The sequence below is a fragment of the Brugia malayi genome, assembly GCF_000002995.4.
Source record: "Brugia malayi strain FR3 genome assembly, contig: Bm_v4_ChrX_scaffold_001, whole genome shotgun sequence".
NCBI lineage: Eukaryota > Metazoa > Nematoda > Chromadorea > Rhabditida > Onchocercidae > Brugia > Brugia malayi.
Window position 1 is genome coordinate 24,586,577 of NW_025062479.1, and position 21,372 is coordinate 24,607,948.

Consider the following 21,372-nt stretch of genomic DNA (forward strand, 5'->3'; position numbering starts at 1 on the left):
TATTTCAATTTATTTCTATATATAACATATTCAGTGGTAAACATTTAGATTAAATAAAGCAAAAATTTAAACCAAACCAAACAAAATATCATTAAAAAAAAAAAAAAAAAAAAAAAAAAAAAAAACCATTGCTTGGGAGAAGTTTTGATAAAAATAAGAATATTCTAGATAATAAAAAAAAAAAAAAATGTAACATAAATAAAATAAGTGGAAAATTTTCACAATTTTATTATTAATTGAGAGAAATAATAGTATTACTACTAATCAGACCAGGATCAAATTTTATGAGAATGTAAGTCTCCTCAATATATCACAAAAATGAAAAAATGAAAGATTTCATTTCATTTTTTTGAAAAAAAAAATTTTTTTTCGCAATTTAAAAAAAAAATTATTGATTCATTCCTTTCTAAATTGTAATACATCTGAAGTAGTAAGGAAAAAAAAAAGAAAAAAAAAAAAAAAAAAGGACAAATTTAATAAATTTGTTAACTTGTTCTCGACTCTACCAGCAAATGAATTTCATCACCAAAAAAAAAAAAAGTATATTTTTTTTTTCTTTTTCTCTTTTTTTTGGAAAAAAAAAAAAAAAAAAAAAAAACAAACTGATAAAAAGATAATAATTTAATCTATAACATATTAAAGAAAACAAATAATTAATTTTGATGATTATCAAAAAAAAAAAAAAATAAATAAATAAACCTTGACGAGAATAGGTAACAAATATCATAGGTGATATCAAAGAAGAAGCAAGACGAGAAATTAATAATAATAATAATAATCGTAATAATTAGATATTATCCTACAATTGAATTCATTTCCTTATTTTGTATGTTCTTTTTTATTCTCAAAAATTATAGCAATAATAAAGTTATTAATTTTCAATGCAAAATATTAACTTTATATTTTGGAAATTAAAATTAAAAATTATCGAAAAATTTTAATTACAAAAATTTTGCTTATTTTGCCTATAAATATATATATATATATATAGAGAATAAATTTTATATCTATAATGAAAATTCAAAAAATAAATAAATAAATAAATAAGAATAAATATATATATATATATAGAATAAATTTTATATCTATAATGAAAATTCAAAAAATAAATAAATAAATAAATAAGAATAAAAAGTATTAATCATTTAGGATCAGTGATAAACAACAATTGTTACTTTATCGGCATCGAAGTATTAACAATAGATGATCATCATCCCTCATGTGACAATCAATCGAGAGCATTGATATCATTTCGAACAAAGTTGAAATGATAGTAAACAAAGTTATAGTATTTTTGAATTTATCTTATTTCTTACCTCTTTTTTTTTTTTTATTTTTTTAACAAGAAAAAATTATTATTACTATTATTATTATTATTATTGAGAAGAAAATATTCGAAACTAATAAAAGCTTTTTTCTTTTTTTTTTTTTTCCAAATATATAAAAGCATTGCAAATGAAAAAGAACGAAAAGATAATTTAGAAAAAAAAAAAAAAAGAAGGAAGGAAGGAAAAGAATAGAAAGAGAGAGAGAGAGAGAGAGGGAGAGAAAGAGAAAGAAAGAAAAAAAAGCATAAAAAGAAAACAATTTTATAAATAATTTAAGAGAAAATAAGGAGAATGTTAGCTATTCAAAACTGAAAAAAAATAAAAAAAATTAAAAAAAAAAAAAAGCATACCTCCGAAATGAAGGCATCCCTTACGTTGATAATAGGTTATTGCTTCGTAGTTATTTCCAAGATATGTCCCTCTTTCTCTCTCTCTCTCTCTCTCCCTCTCTCCCTGTATATCTTTTTCCTAAAGTTGAATATCATCAAGTAATCAATTTGTTTCTAAAATTTTTTCAACAAACTAAAACTTTTTCTTTTTCTTTTTTTTTTTTTTTTCTTCTTTTCAATAATTATTAAAAGAAATGAAAAATAAACAAGCAAACAAACAAACAAACAAACAAACAGACAAGCAAATAAACAAACAAAAAGAAAGAAAGAAATGAAAGTATCAAATTAAAATGTAAGCCAAAAAGAAAAATGAAAAATCAACTAGCTTAATATAGCTTTTAAAGAGATGTAAAGGGAGAAAAAATGAATGAATCTTCTTTTAACTGAGATGAAAGAAATGAATGAATGACAATGATAACAATAATAATAATAATAATAATAATAATAATAATAATAATAATAATAATAATAATAATAATAATAATAATAATAATAATAATAATAATAATAATAATAAAAAGGAAACGGAAAAATGAAAGATAAATTTTCATCTCTAAAATTTCTTCTTTTCATTCATAATATAATCACCATAAATGAAGAATGCTATTTTTATTTGCAATAATACAATTGAAAATTTCTTCATTCTCATAATTCATAATACTTTTATCAAAAAAAAAAATACAACCGAAATGCGAAAAAAAAAAAAAAAATAAGAGAAAAAAAAAAGGATTCAAAATAGAGGAAAATTTTTTGAATTCTTTAAAATATAACAAAAAAAAACTTTGTCAGTCAATAGGAAAAAAAAACAAAAAACAAAAGAAATAATAATTATTAAAATTTTAATAATATAAAAGTTTATTAATAACAAATTGTGTATTCTGTGAATAATTTGAAATATAAATGCATTTGCATTTGTTTCAGAAAGCATATAAATATGGATATTTAATGATTACTTCTTTCTCTTTCTCTCTCTCTCTCTCCCTTTTTTTTTCTTTTTCTTTTTTCCCTCATTTCTCCTTCTTTACTAGGCTCATTATTAAATCATCCTTCGTACTAGGCTCATATTAAATCTCAGGCTCATTTTGGCATCGATTTGCTTGTGCTCTAATTTTAGAATATTGTGCTTATTGCAAGCACAAAATGCAACTAAGGGATGAATGAAGAAATGAATAAAAAGAGAGATAATCAATCTTTTTTTCATTATTAGCTGAAACTTTCTCATTCCAAAAATAAATTGAAATGAAAATTAAAAAAATAAAATAAAATAAAATAAAATCTGAAAAAGGGATGCAATATTTGCTCATATGCTTAAAGTCAATAGATGTATATAGGATGAAGAGAAATATTAGTAATTGATAACAATAAAAATAATTTAAAGATAAAAAATAGAAAATTAAAATAAAATTTTTTAAAAAAAAAAAAAAAATCAAAAATTCAAAAAAAAAAATATGAGAAAATATAAGACCAAAAAAGAAGCAAAAAATAAAGAATAAAAATTTAAAAATTAAAAAAGAAAAAGAAAAAATAGTAAAAAATAAAAACAAATGAAAAAAATAAAAAATTAAAAAAAAATTAAATGAAAAGTAAAGGCAAATAATAAACGAAGAACAAAAAAAAAAAAAATAAAGAAAGAAAAAGTAAACATAAAGAATACTAAAATTAAAAATTGGAAATAAAACTAAAAAAAAAGAAAAACTAAAAAAAAGAATAAACAATAAAAAATTTATAAAATAATAAATAAGTAATAAATAATGCAAATCAATAACAAATAACTAAACAAAATTGATTCTTCATCCATTTCCTGATTATGACCTATTTTTCGTAACTTAGGAGTGAAATTTAAAAAACATTTGTCAAATGAATCAAAGCTAAAATTTATTATCATATTTTTACCTAAGCTTCAAATAGCTTCAAAATTAATTATCATATTTTTACCTAAGCTTCAAATAGCTTCAAAATTTATTATCATATTTTTACCTAAGCTTCAAATAGCTTCAAAATTTATTATCATATTTTTACCTAAGCTTCAAATAGCTTCAAAATTAATTATCATATTTTTACCTAAGCTTCAAATAGCTTCAAAATTAATTATCATATTTTTACCTAAGCTTCAAATTTTCAAATTATGCATTAGTTTTCACAATTTTTGGAGAGGAAGGGGAGGAGGAGGAGTAGAAAGAAATGTCAAAAACTAACAATCAAATAAATTAAATTGAATAGAATAAGAAGAACCATTGTCCATGAATCATTTAGAAAAAGCTTTTTTCATTTGAAGTGCCATGTAAGGTGCAAAATAGAAAAAAAAAGAATTTCAATTTGAAATTAAATGTACCAAAAATGTTAGGGGATGCAAATGAATAAATGACAAATGCGACAATCAACTATCATAATTGCATTTCTAAATTTATTCAATTTCAAAAATTTTACATTTACACAAAATTTTTAAATAAATTTCAGAAAAAAAAAAAAAATTTCTTATATAAAAAATTTTTTATATAGCTTATAAGATTAACTTACTTAGAAGTGATGGAGACAAAACGATTGAAATAAACATTAACAATAATGTCTCATTAAAATGCTTAATGATGAAATTAATCATTAGGAACTAATAGATCAGACGGGAACAGATCAAATCAGATTTGTTAATATTCATATCTTTAGATCAAATATGTAATTTTCTTTTATCAAAAAAAAAAAGGGAAAAAAAGACTGATATACTTAATTCTATCCTGTAACTACTTGATTTCAATTCGTTTATTTTTACTTAATCTAATCCATATTACAGTTTTTCTTTTTTTTTTTTACCTAACTTAACCCATGTTAACTTTATTTTTACCTAACTTTACTTATATTCAAGTTATTTTATTCACCAATGTACAATTATTATTCGTAAATTTTAATCATTCATCCATTTATCCGTATTTCAGTTACAATCTACGCCAAAAAGTTATTATTATAATTATCACATGACTCATTTCTTTGCTACATTTAAATTTTCAATAGTATAATTATTTGAAAATTTCATTTCAATTAAAATTTACTAGTAGCAGTTGTTATATCAATTGCAATTATATACATTTTTAACAATATATTTATTATAACTAATTTATATGATTAAATTTATACTTACTATGATCAGTTTCTACTTATTGTTAAATTAATTTCTACTTGATTTAGTTTAAAAAAAAAAAAAAAAACATATGTGAATAATATTTTACTTATTTTTAATCTGCTAGAAATAATTTCACTTATATTTTTAATTTTAATCCGTCCATTATATAACAATGCAATTTATTGTCTATAACAAGTAGAATTCATTAAATGACAACATTTTTGGTGACAAAAAAAAAAAAAAAAAAAATGCTGTCACCAAATACATCAGTAAATATAAGTTGTGCATAGGACGACGAGCTAATCGACTGTCAAAGAGACAGCAGTTGACCTCCTTATCATTCGATAATCAAATAAAAAAAAAAAAAAAAAGAAAGAAAGAAGACTGCTAACAAAATGATTAACTGAGGAAGTTAAATAAGATGAAAGTAGCATAATCGAAATTGAAAAAAATTTTTAGATCAAAAGGATAAAAAATATTGCTCCTAAAAATCATTTTGTATTAAAATGAATTATTAAGATGATTAATTTTGATCGTTTAAATAAATTAATAATCTCAAAAAATGTTGAAATAAGATAATAAAAAGAAAATAGATGAAATTTGATAACATATACAAAAATTATTTCATTATATAAGTAACTGATTGATTATATGTCAGTCAATTTTTAAAATGATGCAAATTTCCTATCAATACAGAATGATAATATTTATCTTAATTACTGGTTTCTGTTTGCAAAGATAAATACAGCTGAATTTTAACTTGAGATATAAGTGAAATTATGACAATTACTGTTTCTGTTATTAATTACCGCTTAAAATTCAAATATATAAAAGAGTTAAAAAAACATTTAGCTTTTTTATATGAAATGAATCTTAGATGAATTATGAATAAAAAATAAATTAGGTTATATTTTAGCTTTTTATAACTTACTAATGCATCCAATTTCAGTATAATAAAAAATTTTTTAAGTTTATGAATTGCAAATTAATATTCACGTTATCATCCACTTAACATTCTATCATTCACGTTGTCACTCACTTAACACTGTATCATTCACGTTATCATCCACTATCATTCATGTAATCATCCACTTAACATTGTATCATTCACGTTGTCACTCACTTAACACTGTATCATTCACGTTATCATCCAGTTAACATTGTATCATTCACGTTGTCACTCACTTAACACTGTATCATTCACGTTATCATCCAGTTAACATTCTATCATTCACGTTGTCACTCACTTAACACTGTATCATTCACGTAATCATCCACTATCATTCATGTAATCATCCACTTAACACTGTATCATTCACGTAATCATCCACTTAATACTGTATCATTCACGTAATCATCCACTTAACATTGTATCATTCACGTTGTCACTCACTTAACACTGTATCATTCACGTAATCATCCACTTAACACTGTATCATTCACGTAATCATCCACTTAATACTGTATCATTCACGTTATCATCCACTATCATTCACGTAATCATCCACTTAACACTGTATCATTCACGTTGTCACTCACTTAACACTGTATCATTCACGTTATCATCCACTATCATTCATGTAATCATCCACTTAACATTGTATCATTCACGTTGTCACTCACTTAACACTGTATCATTCACGTTATCATCCACTATCATTCATGTAATCATCCACTTAACACTGTATCATTCACGTTGTCACTCACTTAACACTGTATCATTCACGTTATCATCCACTATCATTCATGTAATCATCCACTTAACATTGTATCATTCACGTTGTCACTCACTTAACACTGTATCATTCACGTAATCATCCACTATCATTCACGTTATCATCCACTTAACACTCTATCATTCACGTTATCATCCACTTAACACTCTATCATTCACGTTATCATCCACTATCATTCATGTAATCATCCACTTAACATTGTATCATTCACGTTGTCACTCACTTAACACTGTATCATTCACGTTATCATCCAGTTAACATTCTATCATTCACGTTGTCACTCACTTATCATCCAGTTAACATTCTATCATTCACGTTGTCACTCACTTAACACTGTATCATTCACGTAATCATCCACTTAATACTGTATCTTCACGTTATCATTCACGTAATCATCCACTTAACATTGTATCATTCACGTTGTCACTCACTTAACACTGTATCATTCACGTAATCATCCACTTAATACTGTATCTTCACGTTATCATTCACGTAATCATCCACTTAACACTGTATCATTCACGTTGTCACTCACTTAATACTGTATCATTCACGTAATCATCCACTTAACACTGTATCATTCACGTTGTCACTCACTTAATACTGTATCATTCACGTAATCATCCACTTAATACTGTATCTTCACGTTATCATCCACTTAAACTGTTCACGTCACATTTACGTTACTATCCATTCATTATATTTTATACTTACGCATGAATGCAAAAACTCGACATATATTTAATATTACGATAAACTGTGCTTTTCTAAATATAATAGTTAAATGTAAAACAATTATTTCAATAAAATTGTATTACAACTCTTTTATGCCTTATACGTATACGTTTTTCTCGTTTTTTTCAATCTGTTACTGTCATCTAAGTATTGCGCTACACGTTTAAGCATTAATAAAATTATATCACAACAAAATGCATCTATGTATCATCAAAATAAAAATTAGATTTTTAAATTAATAATTAATAAATTGCTAACGCTTCCTATTTTGTTTTATCATGAAATGAATGCAAGCAAAGACACGTGTAAACTTATATTAGACATACTGACGTGTACTGACGTTTGAGTAGTCAGATTTAGACATAACAATCTAATGCAACGAGTAGTAAAGAAATATAACCAACAAGCAGAGAGCTACGTCAGAAAAAGAAAATAAATAAGTTGCAATAGTGTTGCTTTAGTTCATTTTGCATTTTGCAACGAAAATCTTCCTGTCGTAATAAAATTTAAGTTAGCAGACACTTTGCCGGTTGCTTTTTTAAATATCTGTTCGTTTGGTAGTTTGTGTTTTTGAGCTTTCTCATTTTTTTTTTTCATCTAATTTCATTCATTAATTTATCTGTTAAGTACTTGTATAAACAACAAAGTTTTTTAAAAAAAAATGACTAATCATATAAATAAAAGACAAAACCACTACCGATATCCAAAAAACAAAAACCAATTTGAGATGTAGTACTTAAAGCAGCAATCTCTTTTGCATCCTGTTCAATTAAAGCACAAAATGCAGAAAAAAACCATAGTGAAAAAAAAAAACCAATATAAAAAACAAAAGTCAAAATATCAGAATTCAAACAGACATTAGAATTATATTTCATTTCTTAAATTTGTTGAAAATTATTATATTAAACTATTTATTATTAATGGTATAATATTCCAGTCAATCATTTATTATATTCTTCCCAGTCTATTGCAATAATTTAAAAAAATTTATTATTTAAAATTAGCAAAATATGATTAAATTTTAGAGACTATGTTTGGTGGTTCGAAGGGAACTAATACAGGATTTACCTTTGGATCAACATCAACTACAACAAATGGAACAACAGCAGGTACACAAGGAGCAGCGAAACCTTTATTTTCTTTTGGAAATACTACGACATCTTCTGCTATCACAACTACTACACAATCCTCTGGTTTTTCCTTTGGCAACACATCTAAACCACTGTTATTTGGTGGAACTGCTGCAAGTGGTGGAACTGCTACAAGTGTAGCTTCTAATACTGGTGCCACAACTGGATTTAGTTTTGGATCCGCAACCAATAAAGGTCTTTATTATTCCTTTTTTTTTTTTTTTTTTTTTTAATTTGTGCTTATTGCATATGACATAATTTCTAGTTTTTTTTTTTTTTTTTCGTGAAATTCAGTTTAAATAACCTGTTGCTTTTTAGGATGGTAATAGGTAGGTAATTACCTTTTCAGGATTTGAATAAGTTTGGTTTGCAAAGTAGGATTCATTTTGGGTGAATGTGTAAGCTATACTACATGTAATACAAACAGAACATGATGATACATATTCTGAATGAGTAGAAAAAAATTGGAAAGTAACTTTTTTTGCAGTAAATTCTTATAACGAAGGAACATAACAAAACGCATCTATGTTAAAATGTATATGCAGATATCGGCTTTTTAGTGGAAGTTTCGATCTAATATGAGTATAGGTTTGAATAGCTGATTTGCCGGTTAATATCATGGGCTTTATGGAATAATCCATATGCGGACATATATTCAGCTTGGAGTTTTTCAAAAGAAACTTGTTTTTTCATAGAACGACTGAATGCTTCTTGATGTTATTAAACTGTAAATTTTCGAAAGATTTTTCCAGGAACAGGAAGTATTTTTGGCAGCACGTTTGGTTCACCTTCGACAACTGCGAATGGTGGTTTTACGTTTGGTGCTAAACCAGCCGCTGGTTCTGGTGGTTTATTTGGCACCTCCACAACCACATCATCATTGGCAGCAGCAACAACAACAACAGCAACGGCTCCTGCAAATACGACTGCATCAATCTTCTCTTCATCGCTTGGTAGAATTTAATTTTTTGTTGCACGACTTATGAGTTTATTCTGCAAATTCAGTCATTGAGTAATTTTTCTATTATATAATATACTTCTGAGTCGATTTTTATAAAAGCTTGCTTAGCGACTAAAATTAATAGCTTATTAATTGTTTATGCAATCTGTAATGGTTACTGTGGAAAAGGTGAAAGGCAATTCCCATGTTTTTGAAATCAGGTATTTAGGTGTTGGTGCAAAACCATCTTCATTGTTCGCTAATCTCACTTCACCAACGGTAACGGCAACACCAGCCACCACTACAAATGCTCAACTCGGTGGAGGTCTTTTGTTTGGAACTGTACCAACAACTGGTAACTAGCTGAAGCTTACTTATTCTTTATTTTTATAGCTTTGTCGTCACTGTAAGCTAATTATTTGGATAGGTTTTTATGTTTTTCCTTAAGATTACTTTCCTCATTCACTTAAGGTTTTTCCTCAGATTACTTTTTAAGACGTGTCATGCATGTCTGGATCATTGAATTTTATTTTGTTACAGACATCAGGAAATATGAGTAAAAGAATTTGTAGAGTTCGGGTACCTAAGGTTTTTCTTTATAACTAATTTAACAATCACAATTATTAGTGTTAACATTATAATTACTAAATGTGGCGTCATTGAAAAGATTGTCTTCAGCAACAAACACCGGTTCAGTTGGTACAACAACCAGTATGGCTCCATTTTCCTTCGGCACTCCAACTTCTAGTAGCCAACCTTCTGGTTCTTTATTTGGTAGGTTTTTTGTGATGTGCTGAAGATTTTATACTTTTTTATTCAAAAATATATTGAGATCTGTTCTGTCTAGAATTTAGTATTTCGGTGTTGATCTAAATCATTAAATATAATTTATTTACAGTGTTCAACCATAATCTGAAAGTAATTTGCTGAATATTTTTTACGAGAAAATGAAGATTATCTGCTATCTTACTCCAAATTATAATAAAATAAAAATTTGATTCATCAAGGTGGACATTTGGTTAACCTTCTCTGGGTTGGGATATACATAAAATGTTATCGTCAATTTTGTTCGGCAGTATTCTTCACCAAGATTATTGCTGAATTTTTTTAGGAAAAATCCCTTCTTTCAGGACTTGCAACAGTGCAGCCAGCTGTGTCTGCTACTCCAACTATTGGTGCTTCGACGAGTAGCCTCTTTGGTCAAAAATCGACTTCAGGAGGTTTATTTGGTCAAGTTGCTGCTACTACACCTAGCACTATTCCAACAACTGGATCTCTCTTTAGTACTTCGACTATAGGTTCCCTTTTGAAGTTTACTTTCTGACATATCTTTCGAGTGGTTCTAGAAGTGGCTTTTGTGACCTTAATGCGTCAGTAAATTTTTAGATAATTTATAAATTTAGAAGAATTTAAGAGTTTATAGTGATATACATGAATTATGTCATCATTATATCTTAGTATGATCTTACTGCAAAAATCAGAGTAAATCTGTGAAAGCATTGAAGATGAGACTGAAATGCAATCATTCTACAATAATTAATTAAGATGATTAATTATCTTCAGGTTATCTTTGAAAAATTTTTTGTGAATCAATCTAGCAAGTGAACGATTAAATTTGTAATATTTTTGATTTAGAAAAGAAATGATAAAGTTGGAAAAGAAGACAAATTTTGTTAAAGAATAACTTGAATTGCAATAATTCTAGCGAAATCAACATTTGCATCACCTTCGGCAATTGGTACTGCTGCAACTCCTGCTACTACTACTACTGTTGCGGCACCTGCCTTATCCTTTGGTTTCAACACTGCGGCTCCGACGACTGGAACCGCAGCACCATCTTTATTCGGTTCTGCTGTTTCTTCATTAACTTCGACTAGTACTGCACCTACTGTTGCATTTCAGTCTACTGCTTCCATGGCAGCTCCTCAATTTGCTGGATTATTTGGAACGAAAACTGCGTCAGTTACCACATCTGCGACTGGTACTACGTCGATGTCTGAATTGAGTGGTATGATTATACATATTGCAAGCCATGTTAAGATTTTGGGGAATTAGTTTGGGAATTCATAAATAAACTGTGTTGATGCTAATTGGCAAGCATCACGTTATCGGTGTCCTCAGTTGTAGAGTTGATTGAGCGAAATGAGTTGACTTTGTTTTTGGTAAATCATGTATCGAGTTTTTTTTATAAATTATGTTATAATTTTTTATGAATTAGTTGGCATATTTGTTGCAACAGTCCTGCTACTCATTTTTTAAAGAATCTGTTAATATCTTCTGTATATTTTTTGTGCATTGTTCTTGAAATCTTAACCATTAGCAAAGAAATGGTAAAAAAAAAATGGAACTAAGTCAATCATAGGTTATTATTTAGTATTTAGATTTAAATTTTATTATTTAGTATTTAAATTTAAAGTACATATGACCATTATTACTTCGTTGACTGTTAAAAAATTAAAAATGTTAATGCATAACGTCAAGTATTGTTCCTTATACCTCTTATATATGCTACCACTTACATTCGGTTATTATATTAGCAGGAAGTGTAGTTCTCGCTTGCCAACTGATAGCTTCTTAGTTTAATGTCGTATCTGTTGTTATAAAAAAAAAAAAAAAAATAATAATGGCATTCATAATGAAATGCTAGCTCATTTTTTCAAACATTTTATTAATAGTATGAGGATTCGAAAGGTATTGAAAGGAGTGCAGGTAACATCAGGGCATCTTTTAAATTTCAACTTCTTTTCGATCTGACTGATTTTTTCATTTTTTTTTTCCATTGATTTGGTTTCAGGTACAGCAGCACCATCATTAACTACTACAACTAGCAGTGCAGTGCTCTCTTTTGGTAGTACAGGTGAAATATCTGTTTTCTGGCTAAAAGCTAAAATGTGTTAAGTAGAGAATTCTTTTTTAGTACCAACAATTTCTAATGTCATATTTTTGTTTTATTCATATGCTTTTTTTTTTTTTAGTCTTTTCAGGTTGATTCGTTTGGTACTATAGGAAACAATATATTTAATGTATTATTGAGCTTCCAGAAATGAATTCTAGATTTTGAAATGAATTCTGGATTTTAATACAAGCTGAATTAAGAGACATCATGCGACTTTATGGTGATAGGCAAATTTAAAATGAGCTAAATGAATGCTGCTTTTTTCTGCAAGGAGTTGCTTTTTCTGTTTTGAAAAATTTTCCACTTTGTTTTGTATCAAAGTTATTTTTCTAGATAAATATTTCTTGTTTAGGAACAACGCCCGCTTCCCTTAATCCAGCTGCTACTTCTGCATTTACTTTTGGTTCTTCAGGTAATTTTCAGTTTTGAAGTTGTATTTCCTTTATGGATATTTGTTTGTGCGTCTTAATTTTTTTTTTTTTTTTTTCATGTAATGTTTCAATTTTCAGCTCTCACACCAGCATCGAGTGCGCTACAACCATTACAACCAGTAGTGAGGTGATTTTATAAGATTGAATTAGTTTCAATTTCTGCTGTTTTGTGTAGAATGATTCCATAATCTTTACAACACACAAGTACACTTTTGTTGTAATAATAGTATCTTTTCAAATTTTAATTTAATTAAAATTTATGCCAACTGGTGCAGTTCATGAATTAACTAAATATAATATTGCTGTTCTTACACTGTTTCTCACTTGTTCTCTTTAAGAACACAGTTGTCACTTCTAGTTTCACTTAATGAAGTTTACAAAAACTCAGCCATCACTTAAAGCGGAATTCTTTTTCCTTCGCTATAATTAAGTTGATTACCGTAGCTTAAGTCTACAATTCTTGTTTTCAAGTTAAAAAATCATTCGAATTTGCATTTTAAATCAAAAAGTAAATTAATTTTTTGGCGCAAGAATAATTATCAATATTTGTGACAAATATTTGATGACCTTTTTTATTATTACATTAATAGTGCATGTGCAGTCCCCATATCTTGTTGCTAATGGCCTCAGTAATTAACACTTGCTAAAAATGTTCAAATTTCTCATTTTCATATGTAATGGTCATTTATCATTTCATTTCAGCATGACTTCAGCTGCTTCGACACTGCCATTATTTCAAGCTACACCTGCAACTGCTCTTCCTACTGTACCAACAAATGGATTTGCCTTGTAAGTTAAAAGTTTGAACTTTTTCTTTTTTCATTTAAAATATATCTTTCTTGATTTCAATAAGTAAATCATTATTGACAAATTACGTCTTACAGTGGGCAATTAGCAACAACAACAACAACAACAACAACAACAACAACAGCAGCAGCAGCAGCAGCAGCGGTAACAACAACGATGGTAACTACTGCTTCATTACCAATTATAACATCTTTTTTACAATCTACCACAACTACTTCCGCTGTATCTACTACAAATACAGTGACTTCGGCTGGTTCAGCACTCCCATCATTATTATATCCTTCGAGAACAACTGCTTTACCATCAACTGCTTCAATTACAACTACTACTTCAACAATAACTTCAAGTGCTTTAGCTAGTATTGTTCCTGCTGCTCCCACTATCACGTAAGTTATATTTCGTTCGGGTTATAATTGGAATTTTGGTTTCTAAATAATAATAAAATATATAAAAGAAATAGCTGGAAAAGTTAAACAAAATTATCAGTTAGAGATCGGCTTCAGATTAGTTACTGTATTTTATTTTTTAAAAAATAAAAATTTAAAAATGACTTTTCTACAAATTAAATGGTGCTAACAATAATTTGAAGATAGATAGAAGTGAGATTCTGATTAGTACACCTGATCTTCTCAATATAAAACTTGCATGTTTGGCTGTTTTATTTTAATTTTTACGGGACTGTTTTTATTGTTAAGCATATAGGTACCAGTTACATATATATATTCATTAGCTGATTTGCTACAGACCTGATAAACCGATCTCATTTGCACAACTGGAGCAGCTTATAAATCGTTTAGCACTTGATGTCGAAACACAACAGCGTGTTTTTATGTCCCAAGTACTTGAATTGAATGCATTTGATCGAGTTTTGCGAGGAAATCAGCAAAAGGTATAACTTTTTGTTTTTTTTTTTTTGTGTGTGTGTGTATATTTCAGTCTCATTTTCTGCAATACTTAAGGCCAACTTTTGTTTTTTTTTTTTTTTTTTTTTTTTTCTTTTTTTGATTTATTTCTTTAAAATTTGTAATTTTTCTTTATGAATGATGCGATATTTTAATTGTCGATCATGTAACTGTTTGCTTTTTATTGATTCTAATTCTTGATTAACTTCAACATGTAATTGCACCATCACAACATACGCTGAATTTCTTATTTCTTTGAATTTTAGTTCGAAGTCCATTATTTTGTATGGAAGTATGATTGCATAAGAATTATAGGTTCTTGATATAAGCGAAGAGATCAAGCAACTGGAAGAGGAGAAGGATCGATTTTTGCATACTGTGGATTTTATTTCTCAACAGCAAGCTGAACTTGAGGCTTTAGTTGTTGATTTGGAAAAGGCATTGGGTCTTAGTGATTGGACAGAAATGACGCCAATAGGACTACCAGATCCAGGTGTAGCTACTCATGCTGATATGCAACGACAGGCTATGTAAGTTTGTTTTTGACACTGTAACAACTTGACTAGGCTCATTTTGCGGCTTTCACTTTGTAATCATATCTTAATTTCTAGTCGTAAAAGTACTTTCGGAAATTTTTTGTTACCATTATGTTTTGTTTTTTTCGTTAAATGACAACAAAAACTATAAAATAATTGACTGGTTATTATTATTATTATGATATAAGTTTTTATGCTTTCAGTTTTATTGTATTTAGACAAAATGCAAATTAGCCTTAAAATTGCTAATAATTTGTCTAATTTTAGGTTGCAACTACAGCTACGAATTGATGCACAGCTGAAACAAGCAGATGATGACATCACTGACATCATCGAACAGGTGCATTTGCATAACTTTCTGCATTATACTTATAGAATTTCTATATTTTATGTAGGATTTGAAGTATTTACTGGACAAATATAAATTTTTAGGTTAAAGAACTACAGAGAAGTGCTGTGGGTCTCGATGATGAGGCTGAATCGGCGGAACAGATTGCGCAGATTCTTAGACGTCAACTGGATGCTCTGCAATGGATTGATGAACAAAGCTGTTAGTGTTCCTTTTTTTTTTTCTATATGAATATTTGTTCATTGTGATCAAACTTTATTTGCTATTTGATGTAGAATAATATAATTTAAATTATAAAGTTTTAGCTTGTTTTTGATGTTGATTTCATGGTGAGGAGGTCTTATTGCGTAAGAAATTTAGCTGGTGAAGATTTGATAATCAGTGCTTAATTTTGGCATATGTTTTCAGAAATGTGATTAAATTCATTTACATTACAGGTGACTTAAAAAAGAAAGTGGCAAAATTATCGGAAGGATTATCGATGAAATAAATGAAGAAAAATCTAGTCTCTTTTGTACGGATCTTTTTGTTTGCTATAATCTTTTTTGTATCAGTTTTATGAGACGATAAATGCATATGAAGTTTTTCATCTCATGACATATAAAAGAGATTTACTTATTCTTAACGCTACATTTTAGAAGAAGGAATAGTTACAGACTAGAATAGACTTTTCTTTGTTGATCCTATTTGCTTGCATCGTGGTTTTCTCTTTTTTATCAAGCATGCAAATTATAATTTATTCTTGAATGCATCCGTTTTGTTTTTCATATCTTATATGTGTATTATTAAAAAAAAAAAAAAAATTATTGTTATCTCATATTATTGTTATCCCTTTGAGAATCGAAAATGGTTTAGTTAAAATATCCAACTATGAAATGCAAATTTGCCTGCCTTTTTTTTTTTTACTTTGTTACTGCTATCTCGTCCCTTTTATTATTGGTTTTTCTAAGGAAAAATGAGCCGTATATTCTATTCTATTTATTAAACATAATAAAATGCATCTAATTCTGCTTTTTTTTTTCATTCCTTAATAAATTTAGTTCAAAAATATTTCAAAAAAAAAAAAAAAAAATGAAATTTTATTGAAAGAAAAAAAGGAAAAACCAAAAATATGAATCCAACAAAATGCACAGTTGTTCAATTCAATCAAAATTATTTATTTGCATAATTTTAACAAATATATTGACTTATAAATCGGCTTATAAATTATAAATCGGAACTGGATTATACAATATTTCGATACTGCAAAGCAAATTTGATTTGAAACAAAATTTTTAACACATATTAAACATAATGCACATAGCTTTTGTTATTAGATGAAATATATGTTTTTAGAACAAGCAGATAAGCTCAGATAAAATGTAAAAATGAGAAATAATTTTCTTGCTTAAATGATGTATAATTTTCTAGTGTTCAATTGAAATGAATTTTAACTTCAAATTGAACTTCAAATTTTACGAGAAGATTCATTAAATTAGACTGCACAAATTATTTTAATTTTCATAATTCTAATCAAGTGAGATGAGTTTTAGTAAACAAAAGTGAAATATGAGGAGAGAAATGAGACAGTGCCAATTGACATGACATTCCCTAGATAGTTCTGTGCTAATTTCTACTTATCATCAATAGATCTTTCTAGGATGAATTTTTGTTCATTAAATTTGTGATTTTAAATTACGCATATTTTACAACGTTTCGATTTTACACTCACAATAGACTACAAATTACTGATTACAGAGAGAAGTGAAATAAGTGGAATTAATTAACACAAATAAAATGTGACAATTACAAACTCATTAAATAATTAAGCCATGGGATAAGCATACAATCATCTTTTAAATGACTTAAAATAAAATTTGAGATAGTCAAAAAGCAATCAATCACATACTCTTCCTTTCTTAACAACTGCGCATGTGCGCAAATGAAATAGCCTATTAGAGTTTTTAGTGATCAAAGACAGTCTCTGATAGTAGAGATCGGCAAAATGCGCAGCGCGGAATATGACTGCATTGATTGGTTTCACCTTTTCCTTCCCTTACATCTAAGGATTTTAATTTTAAAATTGATAAATGAGTTGCAGCAAGCAGCAAAAATAAACTTATCATTGTTTATCATTTTATTGATAAAATGTCTGTAAACTGATATTTGTCATCTTATTTCTTTGTAATTTATTTTTAAATTAATATGCAAATAAGGGTGAGTTTGTCGCCTATAACCAAATAAATATGCCAGAACGTAACTCATTTATACTTTTATTCTTATGACAATTTGACGATAACTTTTGTAGTAAAATCACTATTTTATTATGCAGTCGATTTTTTTTTTTTTGAACAATTTTGTTGCAATTTTGAGAACTATTGGAGTAAAGTTAAATTGTTCGATGGGCAAATAAATTTATTCAAACAAAGAAATGTTTTACAAGGATTGAACTTATAATTATGATAAATTTTTTGTTTGAAAAAAAAAAAAAGAGGGTAATAGTGACAATATTTCCACGATAACCATTTTTCTTTTCTTTTTATATTAAGAATTTTTAATATTAAGAATATAAATATTACGAATAAAAAGAATTTTACACCAAAAATAGTTTTAATGAGAATGGTATTAAATTAAAGAAAATATATATTACCAATTAGATTTGATGAGAGATGAGATCTTTAATTTCTTTTAAAATTTGTTTTTTTTTTTTTTTTGTGTTCTTCTCAAATCTATTCAACTTATAATTTTCATCGTCTTTATGCTTTCATTGCTGACACATTGTTAAGACATTCTTTTCAATCTTTAAGCATTCTTCCTGCAGGTCTTTCGAAAATTGTCTGAAAAAATGCAAATCAAATTTTCGAAATTCATTGCTAATATATTTAAGCAACGTTTGTTTGTAAACAAGCTAATATATTAATTACCTTCCTTTAATAATTCGTATATTTAACAATTCTTTCTAAGAATTAAAATGCTCAAAAAAGCATTAAAATACATACAAAGTAATGATTAGCTGCTTCATTGCCCTTTAATTCCATAGCTTTCCGGCAATTTTCCTGGGCAGTTTTCCTGACATGTTTTTCTGTCCATACTATAGCAATTGGTAAGGTTAATGCGTATAATGGTGTTAGCTGTAGACCTGAATTTTAATAAAATTTTTTGTACCACCTAGATAAGCATTTTTGAAGTCCCATTTTTAAAACATTAACATTAATGGATAATTTTATAGTATTATTTTTTTTTTGATAAGTTGCACAATTTATACTACAACGATAAATTTTACAAAATCGATAAGACATCATAGTTCAAAGTGCCAACAATAAAATTATAGTTAGCAGTAAGACAAGCTTATAAATTTAAAAGTTCAGTAAGTAAAAACTATTCAAATCATTTCTGAATTCCTTCGTAACATTTAAGTTTTTTTTAATATTCCTTCTATAATTTGTAAATAACTCTATGAATCAAAATTGTCTAATCTCATGTTTATTGTTTAAATTTATTTATTAAAAATTTTCGAAAATTTTCAATGTTATGCTTATTTTGATTTTGGTTTCTATATTGATTATATTTCACATATTTCAAGCGATTTTTTACTGTCCCCGTATTGCTTGAGGCAAATTAGATTGGAATAAATTTCCATTTCACTATTATTAACTGAATTCGTTTATCTGCAATTATCTATTCATATATTTTGTTTGAATCAGAGAAAATTCGAGTTACTATTTTAATTTGAAAAAGGAAACGAACCTTCCAGATAAATAGCATTTCCGACAGAAGATTTCAAACGAAAAGCAAAAAACATAGACACTGCAACCAGGTGAAGACCTCGAAATAGAGAATGAAATGTGAACATGCGTAATAATGTACGAAGAGAATTTATATTTTCTGTGATTTGATAACGATCCGATAAGTTCACGTGAATTTTATTACGATGAAATCTCTGAAAAAATTATACGTTGGATGAAAATTAAAAGTAAAATGCAATGAAGAAAAAAAGAAAACTTTTGTTTATAAGTTTTTTTTTTTTTTAATTTTAACTTTATAAATGTTAAATTCTTCTATCATTAATGCTGGAATCCTTCCATTTCGTTCTTCTAAGATAGAATATGCAATCGAAACGGTAAGGAAATGAGTCACATCAACAATTTGTTCCGATAATACGATGGAAAAATCCGCAAAGTACTTCTGATCTGCTATGACTAAATCAGAAGTACTTGGCAGAACATTCAGGAAGTAGATCAACCGGAACATGCAAAAAACGCTTACGTAACTTAAAGTTAATTTCTTCCAGAACATTTAGATTGAATCAATCCATTTGGTATTTAATCTGTATTTGTAAATGAAAAAGTGAAATAAACCAGAATTGCCTTATTAACGTAAAGTAAAACCGGAATAACTAAAACAGAAATGAAATCGATTAGAGCATGAAGACCGAGGACCATAGAAATTCTTGTAGCTCTCTCAGGCCATGCTTTAGGACAATGGTGTACCCTTTTTGAATAGGGTAATGTAAAATCACCAAACATAAACGCAAAGGTTCCAATTCCAAGAACTACCTGAAAAGTTATATTTACAAAATATTCACAAATATCATTAGAACTACAAACTTCATTTCCAAGTTTTATGCAACTTTAATTGTATTGTTTATTAATATTATTAGGAAGAATTCATATATTTTATTAACGTATACGGAATTAAAATTTAAATTGTGCAGTATTTTCAATTTTTTAATTCAAAAACAAGCTTGAAATTATTAAATTTATTTAAAGTATTAAAGACAAAATAAAATTGTTCATACCTCTATTATAATAAAGATGACAGCCACTTTTTTTCCAAATTTTTCATATTTGGATGAGAAAAATGTAGCAATAATTCTTTCAGCTACTATTGAAGGTATAGAAGCGGAATTTAGGGAAGATGATAAAACGATCGGTGCTCGCATCATGAAACATTCCCAAACAAACAACATATACCCGCACGGGTTATCGACACGTACCCTACGGTATGCCAGTAATACATAGGTATGGGCAAATATTCTGTAATAACTAGAAAAGATTTTTCAAAGTGAGTGAAATTTTTGCTCGTAACTTGAATTGTTTGAAATGATTGTACAGCATTCGCTTATCATCCGAGATGTGATCGGTTGATCAGCAGTCGATCAACTAATCCACTTCTTTGTACATTCCGTTGCTTACTTACAGCTTTAGTTTGATATAATATTCAATTGATTGCTTTTTTCTCTTTTCCACCAGTATTTTGTTACTGTATACCTTTTTATTTACATTTTAATCATTTCTTTGTGCACAATTTTTGAAAGAATTGAATTTAGGAGTGCGACATTACCGCATCGCTATTCGTTTGAGGTTGCAGAAAAGTATTAAAGACAAACTTAAATTCTTCATATATGTACTACAATAAAGAAAGTAATCAAAAAATGAAAATTCTTTTAATAATTAGAGCAAAAATATGAAACCTTGCAGCACAGTGAAGAATGAGCCATAACTGATGTGTGATAATCAAAATTCGAGCATTCTGATGGAGTAAAATACGATTTGTTGTCTTAAATATTACCCAAATTTCAACAATAATTGCTGTCGCTGAAGTGATAATTACAGCAATGAGAATAGCATTGTATACGATACTATTAGCTAATTCACTTGCTTGCTTGCATGATTCCATATTTATAATCAGCCTAAAATTTTTGCAGCTTACTACCTCTAAATTTCAATAATTAGAGTTGAGTTGCCTTTTTGTAGGAAGATATTACATATAAAAAGAAGAAAATTAAAGAATTTGTCGAGATCAAGGCTGAAGTTTGATAATGAGTAAGAACTCACCTTTAATTAACAGCTAATCCTGTTAATTAGAATTATGTTGATATATGTCACATATTCTTTGCAGACAATTGTGTAAAGATGAAAAGAGAATGAAAATGATGCATGAAAAGTTTTTTTTGAATTTTCCAGCAGCGAAAAACTTTTAGCAGCAAAGTCTCATTAAATAGTTCATGGAAAGCTTAATAAAATTAAAAACTAAAATTGTGTGAATATTTCAATGATTTTCATGAGAGAATTATAAAACCATGGTAAATTTATAAATGGC

General features: G+C 27.5%; 2 protein-coding genes across 3 annotated transcripts; one reads left to right on the forward strand and one right to left on the reverse strand.

Moving 5' to 3' along the window:
- Positions 1 to 8,330: 8,330 nt before the first annotated feature.
- Positions 8,331 to 15,781, forward strand: Bma-npp-11 (Nsp1-like C-terminal region family protein; the record flags this gene model as incomplete). Its single annotated transcript, XM_043076007.1, has 16 exons — positions 8,331 to 8,625; positions 9,183 to 9,383; positions 9,600 to 9,725; positions 10,049 to 10,144; positions 10,501 to 10,668; positions 11,076 to 11,378; positions 12,165 to 12,227; positions 12,619 to 12,678; positions 12,776 to 12,824; positions 13,400 to 13,486; positions 13,582 to 13,890; positions 14,249 to 14,393; positions 14,722 to 14,936; positions 15,210 to 15,282; positions 15,375 to 15,492; positions 15,729 to 15,781. 16 exons carry the CDS (start codon positions 8,331 to 8,333, stop codon positions 15,779 to 15,781), a joined length of 2,361 nt encoding a protein of 786 aa, XP_042931941.1.
- A 2,284-nt stretch (positions 15,782 to 18,065) lies between these two features.
- On the reverse strand, positions 18,066 to 20,949 carry Bm13207 (the record flags this gene model as incomplete). 2 transcript variants are annotated; one of them, XM_043076009.1, is made up of 6 exons in its annotated part: positions 18,066 to 18,107; positions 18,270 to 18,409; positions 19,018 to 19,210; positions 19,659 to 19,826; positions 20,069 to 20,306; positions 20,744 to 20,949. In XM_043076009.1, the coding sequence occupies 6 exons, from the start codon at positions 20,947 to 20,949 to the stop codon at positions 18,066 to 18,068; spliced, it is 987 nt and encodes a 328-aa protein (XP_042931943.1). The 2 variants fall into 2 exon arrangements, with proteins under 2 accessions (XP_042931943.1, XP_042931942.1); XM_043076008.1 differs by having other exon boundaries at positions 19,638 to 19,826.
- Positions 20,950 to 21,372: the final 423 nt, after the last annotated feature.